This window comes from Bombina bombina, chromosome 11 (genome assembly GCF_027579735.1).
Source record: "Bombina bombina isolate aBomBom1 chromosome 11, aBomBom1.pri, whole genome shotgun sequence".
Lineage (NCBI taxonomy): Eukaryota > Metazoa > Chordata > Amphibia > Anura > Bombinatoridae > Bombina > Bombina bombina.
The window spans coordinates 35,029,452-35,041,849 of NC_069509.1; the positions used below are offsets into that span (position 1 = coordinate 35,029,452).

Consider the following 12,398-nt stretch of genomic DNA (forward strand, 5'->3'; position numbering starts at 1 on the left):
TGTCACCCTAAGCCCATCACTATTACACCTGCATGTCACCCTAAATACATCACTACTACACCTGCATGTCACCCTAAGCACATCTCACTACTACACCTGCATGTCACCTTAAATAACTCACTACTACACCTGCATGTCACCCTAAACAACTCACTACTACACCTGCATGTCACCCTAAGCACAACTCACTACTACACCTGCATGTCACCCTAAACACAAATCACTACTACACCTGCATGTCACCCTAAATAACTCACTACTACACCTGCATGTCACCCTAAACAACTCACTACTACACCTGCATGTCACCCTAAACACAAATCAAAACTACACCTGCATGTCGCCCTAAACAAATCACTACTACACCTGCATGTCACCCTAAGCACAATACACTACTACACCTGCATGTCACCCTAAACAACTCACTACTACACCTGCATGTCACCCTAAGCACAACTCACTATTACATCTGCATGTCACCCTAAATAACTCACTACTACACCTGCATGTCACCCTAAGCACATCACTATTACACCTGCATGTCACCCTAAACACATCACTACTACACCTGCATGTCACCCTAAGCACAAATCACTACTACACCTGCATATCACCTTAAATAACTCACTACTACACCTGCATGTCACCCTAAACAACTCACTACTACACCTGTATGTCACCCTAAACAACTCACTACTACACCTGCATGTCAGCCTAAACAACTCACTACTACACCTGCATGTCAGACTAAACATCTCACTACTACACCTGCATGTCACCCTAAACACAAATCACTATTACACCTGCATGTCACCCTAAACAACTCACTACTACACCTGCATGTTACCCTAAACAACTCACTACTACACCTGCATGTCACCCTAAACACAAATCACTACTACACCTGCATGTCACCCTAAATAACTCACTACTACGCCTGCATGTCACCCTAAGCACATCTTACTACTACACCTGCATGTCACCCTAAAATACTCACTACTACACCTGTATGTCACCCTAAACAACTCACTACTACACCTGCATGTTACCCTAAACAACTCACCACTACACCTGCATGTCATCCTAAGCACATCTCACTACTATACCTGCATGTCACCCTAAACCAGTGTTTTTCAACCAGTGTGCCGTGGCACACTAGTGTGCCATGAGAGATCCTCATGTGTGCCACGGCAGACTGACAACAGTGTGACATATTTTTTAAACTTTGCTTGTTTTTTACTCCCAGTGCAGGGGTAGTTTGTAGGAGGCATGGCATAACAGCAAAATACATACAGTATGTGTGTGTTTGTGTGTATGTATGTATGTATATATATATATGCTGTATTAGGCTACAATGTGTGATTTTTTAAAAATTTTGGGATGGTGGTGTGCCACAGGATTTTTTTATGTAAATAAGTGTGCCACGGCAAAAAAAAAGGTTAAAAATCACTGCCCTAAACAACTAACTACTACACCTGCATGTCAACCTAAACACAAATCACTACTACACCTGCATGTGAACCTAAACAGAACTCACTACTACACCTGCATGTCACCCTTAACACAAATCACTACTACACCGGCATGTCGCCCTAAACACAAATCACTACTACACCTGCATGTCACCCTAAGCACAAATCACTACTACACCTGCATGTCACCCTAAACACAAATCACCACTACACCTACGTGTCACCCTAAGCACATCTCACTACTACACCTGCATGTCACCCTAAACATCTCACTACTACACCTGCATGTCACCCTAAACAACGCACCACTACACCTGCATGTCACCGTAAGCACATCTCACTACTATACCTGCATGTCACCCTAAACAACTAACTACTACACCTGCATGTCACCCTAAACACAAATCACTACTACACCTGCATGTCACCCTAAACACAAATCACTACTACACCTGCATGTCACCCTTAACACAAATCCCTACTACACCTGCATGTCACCCTAAACACAAATCACTACTACACCTGCATGTCACCCTAAGCACAAATCACTACTACACCTGCATGTTACCCTAAACACAAATCACTACTACACCTGCATGTCACCCTAAGCACAAATCACTACTACACCTGCATGTCACCCTAAACACAAATCACTACTACACCTGCATGTCACCCTAAACACAAATCACTATTACACCTGCATGTCACCCTAAACACAAATCACTACTACACCTGCATGTCACCTTAAATAACTCACTACTACACCTGCATGTCACCCTAAGCACAACTCACTACTACACCTGCATGTCACCCTAAACACAAATCACTACTACACCTGCATGTCGCCCTAAATAACTCACTGCTACACCTGCATGTCACCCTAAAAAACTCACTACTACACCTGCATGTCACCCTAAACAAATCACTACTACACCTGCATGTCACCCTAAACAAATCACTACTACACCTGCATGTCGCCCTAAATAACTCACTACTACACCTGCATGTCACCCTAAAAAACTCACTACTACACCTGCATGTCACTCTAAACACAAATCACAACTACACCTGCATGTCGCCCTAAACAAATCACTACTACACCTGCATGTCACCCTAAGAACAACACACTACTACACCTGCATGTCACCCTAAACAACTCACTACTACACCTGCATGTCACCCTAAGCACAACTCACTATTACATCTGCATGTCACCCTAAATAACTCACTACTACACCTGCATGTCTCCCTAAGCACATCACTATTACACCTGCATGTCACCCTAAACACATCACTACTACACCTGCATGTTCACCCTAAGCACAAATCACTACTACACCTGCATATCACCTTAAATAACTCACTACTACACCTGCATGTCACCCTAAACAACTCACTACTACAACTGCATGTCACCCTAAACAACTCACTACTACATCTGCATGTCACCCTAAACACAAATCACTATTACACCTGCATGTCACCCTAAACAGCTCACTACTACACCTGCATGTCACCCTAAGCACATCTCACTACTACACCTGCATGTCACCCTAAACACAAATCACTATTACACCTGCATGTCACCCTAAACAACTCACTACTACACCTGCATGTTACCCTAAACAACTCACTACTACACCTGCATGTCACACTAAACAACTCACTACTACACCTGCATGTCACCCTAAACACAAATCACTACTACACCTGCATGTCACCCTAAATAACTCACTACTACGCCTGCATGTCACCCTAAGCACATCTTACTACTACACCTCCATGTCACCCTAAACAACTCACTACTACACCTGTATGTCACCCTAAACAACTCACTACTACACCTGCATGTCACCCTAAACAACTCACTACTACACCTGCATGTCACCCTAAACACAACTCACTACTACAGCTGCATGTCACCCTAAACACAACTCACTACTACACCTGCATGTCACCCTAAGCAACTCACTACTACACCTGCATGTCACCCTAAACACAACTCACTACTACAGCTGCATGTCACCCTAAACACAACTCGCTACTACACCTGCATGTCACCCTAAACAACTCACTACTACACCTGCATGTCACCCTAAACAACTCACTACTACACCTGCATGTCACCCTAAACACAAGTCACTACTACAGCTGCATGTCACCCTAAACACAAGTCACTACTACAGCTGCATGTCACCCTAAACACAACTCGCTACTACACCTGCATGTCACCCTAAACAACTCACTACTACACCTGCATGTCACCCTAAACAACTCACTACTACACCTGCATGTCACCCTAAACACAACTCACTACTACAGCTGCATGTCACCCTAAACACAAATCACTACTACAGCTGCATGTCACCCTAAACACAACTCACTACTACACCTGCATGTCACCCTAAGCACATCTCACTACTACACCTGCATGTCACCTTAAATAACTCACTACTACACCTGCATGTCACCCTAAACAACTCACTACTACACCTGCATGTCACCCTAAACAACTCACTACTACACCTGCATGTCACCCTAAGCACAACTCACTACTACACCTGCATGTCACCCTAAACACAAATCACTACTACACCTGCATGTCGCCCTAAATAACTCACTACTACACCTGCATGTCACCCTAAAAAACTCACTACTACACCTGCATGTCACCCTAAACACAAATCACAACTACACCTGCATGTCGCCCTTAACAAATCACTACTACACCTGCATGTCACCCTAAGAACAACACACTACTACACCTGCATGTCACCCTAAACAACTCACTACTACACCTGCATGTCACCCTAAGCACAACTCACTATTACATCTGCATGTCACCCTAAATAACTCACTACTACACCTGCATGTCACCCTAAGCACATCACTATTACACCTGCATGTCACCCTAAACACATCACTACTACACCTGCATGTCACCCTAAGCACAAATCACTACTACACCTGCATATCACCTTAAATAACTCACTACTACACCTGCATGTCACCCTAAACACAAATCACTACTACACCTGCATGTCACCCTAAACAACTCACTACTACACCTGCATGTCACCCTAAACACAAATCACTATTACACCTGCATGTCACCCTAAACAACTCACTACTACACCTGCATGTCACCCTAAGCACATCTCACTACTACACCTGTATGTCACCCTAAACACAAATCACTATTACACCTGCATGTCACCCTAAACAACTCACTACTACACCTGCATGTTACCCTAAACAACTCACTACTACACCTGCATGTCACCCTAAACACAAATCACTACTACACCTGCATGTCACCCTAAATAACTCACTACTACGCCTGCATGTCACCCTAAGCACATCTTACTACTACACCTGCATGTCACCCTAAAATACTCACTACTACACCTGTATGTCACCCTAAACAACTCACTACTACACCTGCATGTCACCCTAAACAAATCACTACTACACCTGCATGTCACCCTAAACAACTCACTACTACACCTGCATGTCATCCTAAACACAACTCACTATTACAGCTGCATGTCACCCTAAACACAACTCACTACTACACCTGCATGTCACCCTAAGCAACTCACTACTACACCTACATGTCACCCTAAACACAACTCACTACTACAGCTGCATGTCACCCTAAACACAACTCGCTACTACACCTGCATGTCACCCTAAACAACTCACTACTACACCTGCATGTCACCCTAAACACAAGTCACTACTACACCTGCATGTCACCCTAAACACAACTCACTACTACAGCTGCATGTCACCCTAAACACAAATCACTACTACAGCTGCATGTCACTACTACACCTGCATGTCACCCTAAGCACATCTCACTACTACACCTACATGTCACCCGAAACAACTCACTACTACACCTGCATGTCACCCTAAACAACTCACTACTACCCCTGCATGTCACACTAAACAACTCACTACTACCCCTGTTAAATTATAATGTATGTTCCTTAAAAGGACATATAAGTGAAAAAAAGGAAATGCTGTAATGCATTAGAATATGTTACTGTGTATTATTGCTGCGTATAACTGTGTGTTAAACAAAATGTTAAAGTCAGCTCCACAGCAGCAACGCGCACATCTGATGAGACGATGACATGAGGGATACATGTGTAGCCACCAATCAGCAGCTAGCTCCCAGTAGTGCACTGCTGCTCCTGAGCCTACCTAGGTATGCTTTTCAACAAAAGATATACTGAAAAGCGTCTTAAATGTGCATGCTCTGTCTAAACCAAAGCTACAGTAAACACCTTTCAGTTATAAGATTTTTCTGCTGTCTTGCAATAAACTAACATACTAGGTATGTATGAAATGCTTGTAATGCAATATCACCTTGTTTGTTTTTTTATTAACCCTTCCGGATTTGTTACTGCAGTAGACACAGTTGGATATGGTCATTTTGTTAGCAAACTCTCCATTGATTTGCAGTATGTATCTTATCATCTCTGCTGAAGCCAGTAAGTAACAGATATGTAGCAAGGTCAGGCTTGCGAAGTCTGACAGTTGAGTAAAAATAACATTTTCCTGATTCAGACAGAACCTACAATTTTAAACAACTTTCCATTTTATTTATGGTTATCAGATTTGCTTTGTTTTATTTGTAGCTTTTGCTAAAAATCATGTAGTTTGGTTTGCGCGCAGCAATGTACTACTGTAAACTGGCTGCTGATTGGTGGCTGCAAATATGTGCCGCTTGTCTTTGGCTCACCTGATGTGATCATCTAGCTCCTAGCTGCTCCTTCATGAAAGGATAACAAGAGAATTAAACAACTTTTGACCATAGAAATATGTTTGAAACCTGTTTAAAAGTAAATGCTCTATCTGAATCATCAAATAACAATTTGTGTTTCTCGTCCCTTTCATTTTCAGTTTTAAACTACAGGAAATATACATTGCAAAGCTGTTTCTCTACATATAATTAAATGTTAAATTACAATTTCAAACTGTTAATTGTTCCTTTAACTTTTTTGAAGGGTTAAACACATAGTAAACAAAGAACCAATTTTGGCCTATATTATGAGTTGAGCGCAAAATATCGTTTATGCAAGCTAGATATTTGCGCTCCACTGAGTAATACCAGGGCACACAAATGTGTGCTGGTATTACAAGTTGAGCGCAATGTGAATGCGACCTCCCATTTGCAATGCTGGGAAGCTTTGCGCTCATGAGAGCGCGCTACTAAAGGCTCCAAGGGAACCTCGTTCTCATGCTGTGAGGCAGCGATGGGCAGCAAAGGTTAAATATATATGTACAGTATATGGCTATATAGATATATATTTATGTGTTACTATATGTATATACACATATTAGCAGATAAATATACGGTATATGTACAGTATATGGCTATATACATATATATTTATTTGTTACTATATGTATATACACATATTAGCAGATAAATATACGGTATATGTACAGTATATGGCTATATACATATATATTTATTTGTTACTATGTGTATATACACATATTAGTAGATAAATATACGGTATATGTACAGTATATGGCTATATACATATATATTTATTTGTTACTATATGTATATACACATATTAGTAGATAAATATACGGTATATGTACAGCATATGGCTATATACATATATATTTATGTGTTACTATATGTATATACACATATTAGCAGATAAATATATATGTACAGCACATGGCTATATACATATATATATGTATGTGTTACTAAATGTATATACACATATTAGCAGATAAATATATATGTACAGCACATGGCTATATATATATATATATATATATATATATATATATATATATATATGTGTGTGTATGTGTTACTATATGTATATACACATATTAGCAGATAAATATATATGTACATAATCATATACATATATATTTACTGGGAACACACAGTCCCCATAGACCGCACACTTTAACCCCTAAAACTGCTTAGGGCAGTTTTTAAAAAAAAATGATGCTACATTTTTTTATTTTCGAAAAGGGACCTCACATTTTATTTTGGGGACATTTTAAAAATGAACCAGCGGTCTGACCTTTGGTAAAAAAAAAATTGAGCTCTAATTGCTACAGCAAGCTCGCGGTAGCAATAACTAGTCACTTGTAATGGTTGGTTATTTATCTCGCACCTGTAAACGGGCAAATGTATCCATTTGTGGGCGCACAATAAATTAGCGCTCCACTTGTAATCTAGCCCTTTGTGTCTAAATATAAAATACTTTTTTGAAATTAAGGTTTTTTTCTTTATCGAATGTCCCTCTAATAATGAAAACCATAAGAATAGTCATAAGCTGATGCTCAAAACAGGTCAAATTGGATATTCAACAGGTTCACAGTGCAGAATATGAGTTGAAAATGTAAAAGTTGCTGTTTTTTTCTCTCTGCAGCATCAGAATATCAGAGCTGAATTTTCCCTGTGCACGGTAGAGAGAGCGTTATTCTGCCACACATGAATCTGAAAAGTCTGCTCTGCAGTAAGTGGGTTATTGTAGGGTTTTCAAATAGATTGGAATGGCTTTGAATTTGAAAGGACTGCAAAAAATGCTTGTGCTGAAATTCACACACTAATTCTAATGGACTGAAAATGAAGCTAAAGTTAGCAGCTTATTCATGAGTCCCCTGCATGATAATTAACCCATATCTATCCATGTACTATTCTACCCTCCCGCTCATATATTCAGCGCTACGGATTATGTTGGCGCTTTACAAATAAATTATATTATATCTAGTGTAGTTTTTGTATTATTACACCAGTTTTTATTTTATTTTTTTGCTATTTTTAGCAGTTTTGCCCATTCTCCCCGTCTCTCACTCTATTACAGGGTTCTTGCGGACATACCAGCGTCTGACGCGCTCTATCACCGTCATCACCTTCTTGATGTCATCGCGTGCTCGGCTCCTGGTCTCTGCGCGGCCTGTCCTGCTCGCCATCACCAACACAGAACCCCTGTCTGTCTAAAACTTTTCTGTTGTTAGCTAATAGTCCTAGCTGTCTCTCTGTCTCTCTTGTCACTTGCTGTCACCTTCTGGTGATCTATTCTTTAGCACTGTCTTCTTGCTATCTGTCTCTCAAACACACTTTGCTCAGTTCCTGTATTTTTTACTGTTTTGGCTGTCATTTTTTTTTCTGGCTTTCTGCTCTCCGGATGTGAGGCTGTCACGTTGTTCAACTATCTATGAAACCTCTGCTGCCCCCGTGTGTGCTGATGTGTACTGTTAAGGTCTCATTAAGCAACACTCCTACATGGGACTGAAAGGTTAAACCACGTTATAATCTCTGTGCGTACAGACTCTGCTGATGTGTTAGTCCTGCTCACTGCAGAAACAGCCGTTATTATTATTATTATCAGGTATTTGTAGAGCGCCAACAGATTCCGCAGCGCTGATGTCACTGTCAGACACACTATTTAAAGTCTGTTCTCCAAATCACACTATGGATCAACAAAATTACACCAGGAAATGAAAAAGCAAACAAAACAAATTTAGATTGATCATAGCTAACTGATCTGCCTCATTAAAGGGACATGAAACCCAATTTTTTTTCTTTCGTGATTCAGATAGCGCATACAAAAAAAAAAAAAAAAAATCCAATGTACTTATATTATCAGATATGCTTTGTTCTTTTGGCATCATTTGTTGAAAAGCAGATGGGCTCTCTGCTGTTGAGACAAACATTAATAAGTTACTTGATAGCTCAGACAATGGCATTGTGGAATATAGTAGTGTACAATGCACAGTAAAGGCTTGTGACACACGGCGAATCAGCTGTTTCGCGCCACATTGCATCGCTTCTGAAGTTCAAATATTTAAACTCTGTGCGCTCAGCTACGCAACCTGATGCAACTGATCGTGCAGAGATGAAAAGGAAGGACACACTGAGCGCGCACAGCCGCATCATCACGCTGTGCACCACGCCAGCACAGCTTTAAAATCTTGTGATTTTAATAGAAAAGGTTTAGTTATGAGTAGTAAAACAATTTTGCAATAAACTTTCATCTATTTTTTCTCACTTTCATGTAATTTAGCTTTGAAAATTGTGGCTTCTCTAATTCTCAGAACTAAAAAAAGCTCCCTGCTGACTCATCAAGGCTAACCATGCTACATACCGTATATTTCCCTAATTGGCTTTAACAGATGAAATGCAAAACAATGTATATTATACCAAAATAATAAAGTAACAAGTGTTGTCATCTGCAGACTATAACCCAGATCAGCTTTTCTAAATAAGACCAATGGTAGGTGAATTTTGGCTATTGAAAAACGATTGCAGCAAACAAGACTTTAATCTGTTTTAAAAATGTTAGACTTGGTTGAAATGTTATTCCATAGCAAGACAACAGAAATGTCTCATCATTACAAGCTGTTTACTGCCCCTTTAATCATCAAAAGTTAGGCTATTTTTAGATTTAAATTACAGGAAAACAATTAGACTTGTGCAACCAAGAAATGTTCATTTTCTCTTAAATTATCGGGGAAATTCAATCTCCTGAATATTCGTTGGCTGCACTGTTCAGTATTTGTTTAGTTTAAAACAAAACAAATACTGAATTTTAGTTAAACATTTAAAGTTAATGCAAAGCTAAAAGTGAAAAGTTCACCAGTACCTATAATATTTACCTTAAAGGGGCAGTACACTGTAACATTGTTTTTTCCTTGATGTATTTTCAATGACTTGTTATACCAGCTGCATGCAGAGTATAAAATGTATGAGAAATTGCATTTCCAGGTTTATTTGTATATATGAAATAGCTAGTTTTGTGCTTTTAAACCAGAACAGATAATATCATATCTCATTATGTTATCGCTTTGTGTACACACACTTGCTTCCTTATCTTATATTTGTCTGTAAAGTAAAGCTCAATACTTAGAACAATGGAAAATTATAATTGTATTACTTAAACTATCCTGCACCCCACCGGGAGTGTAATTTCTTCTGCTGTCTGTTTTTACTTATGCTTGTCAAAAGCCAATACTCAAGTATAGAAACTTTCAGTATAGGTGGGGATACCACAGGCTATGTTGGCTATTTCAGATGCCAAAATAAGGTTAAAGGAGCTTGTGGTTGTTAATGTGATGGATTTTTAATTTAATACTAACTAAATATAATTGTATGGTAAAAAAAAAAACACTAAACCAATGCAAGTTATTAAACACTAACAGGTCCATCCATAATTTTTGCAAAAAGTTTTAAAAGGAAACTACATATAGTATCTCACAAAAGTGAGTACACCCCTCACATTTTTGTAAATATTTTATTATATCTTTTCATGTAACAACACTGAAGAAATGACACTTTGCTACAATGTAAAGTAGTGAGTGTACAGCCTGTATTACAGTGTAAATTTGCTGTCCCCTCAAAATAACTCAACACACAGCCATTAATGTCTAAACTATTGGCAACAAAAGTGAATACACCCCTAAGTGGAAATGTCCAAATTGGGCCCAAAGTGTCAAATATTTTTTTTTGTGGCCACCATTATTTTCTAGCACTGGCTTAAACCTTTTGGGCATGGAGTTCACCAGAGCTTCACAGGTTGCCATTGGAGTCCTCTTCTACACCTCCATGACGACATCACGGAGCTGGTGGATGTTAGAGACCTTGCGCTCCCCCACCTTCCACTTGAGGATGCCCCACAGATGCTCAATAGGGTTTAGGTTTGGAGACATGCTTGGCCAGTACATCACCTTTACCCTCAGCTTCTTTAGCAAGGCAGTGGTCTTCTCTGTGTGTTTTGGGTCGTTATCATGTTGGAATACTGCCCTGCGGCTCATTCTCCAAAGGGAGGGGATCATGCTCTGCTTCAGTATGTCACAGTACATGTTGGCATTCATGGTTCCCTCAATGAACTGTAGCTCCCCAGTGCCGGCAGCACTCATGCAGGCCCAGACCATGACACTCCCACCACCATGCTTGACTGTAGGCAAGACACACTTGTCTTTGTACTCCTTACCTGGTTGCCGCCACACACGCTTGACACCTTCTGAACCAAATAAGTTTATCTTGGTCTCATCGGACCACAGGACATGGTTCCAGTAATCCATGTCCTTAGTCTGCTTGTCTTCAACAAACTGTTTGCGGGCTTTCTTGTGCATCATTTTAAGAAGAGGCTTCCTTCTGGGACGACAGCCATGCAGACCAATTTTATACAGTGTGCGGCATATGGACTGAGCACTGACAGACTGACCCCCCCCACCCCTTCAACCTCTGCAGCAATGCTGGCAGCACTCATATGTCTATTTCCCAAAGACAACCTCTGGATATGACGCTGAGCACGTGCACTCAACTTCTTTGGTCGACCATGGCAAGGCCTGTTCTGAGTGCAACCTGTCCTGTGAAACCGCTGTATGATCTTGCCCACCATGCTGCAGCTCATTTTCAGGGCCATCTTTATGTAGAGCAACAATTCTTTTATTCAGAGCCTCAGAGAGTTCTTTGCCATGAGGTGCCATGTTGAACTTCCAGTGACCAGTATGAGAGAGTATGAGAGCGATAACACCAAATTTAACACACCTGCTCCCCATTCAGACCTAAGACCTTGTAACACTAACAAGTCACATGACACCGGGTAGGAAAAATGGCTAATTGGGCCCAATTTGGACATTTACATTTAGGGGTGTACTCACTTTTGTTGCCAACGGTTTAGACATTAATCACTGTGTGTTGAGTTATTTTGAGGGGACAGCAAATTTACACTGTTATACAGGCTATACAATCACTACTTTACATTGTAGTGAAGTGTAATTTCTTCAGTGTTGTCACATGAAAAGATATAATAAAATATTTACAAAAATGTGAGGGATGTACTCACTTTTGTGAGATACTGTATATTGTGATAAATTGAATATTAACCGGTTAATATATACATACATATTACACCAAGACCAATTAAT

The 12,398-nt window shown here is 40.1% G+C and overlaps 1 protein-coding gene across 1 annotated transcript in view; it reads right to left on the reverse strand.

Moving 5' to 3' along the window:
* BCL7C (BAF chromatin remodeling complex subunit BCL7C) overlaps positions 1-8,703 on the reverse strand; it is a 44,636-nt gene extending 35,933 nt beyond the window's left edge. The window contains exon 1 of the mRNA XM_053694726.1: positions 8,347-8,703. Coding sequence (XP_053550701.1) covers positions 8,347-8,438 — 92 coding nt within the window. The 5' untranslated portion in view covers positions 8,439-8,703. The remainder of the gene's footprint in view (positions 1-8,346) is intronic.
* Positions 8,704-12,398: the final 3,695 nt, after the last annotated feature.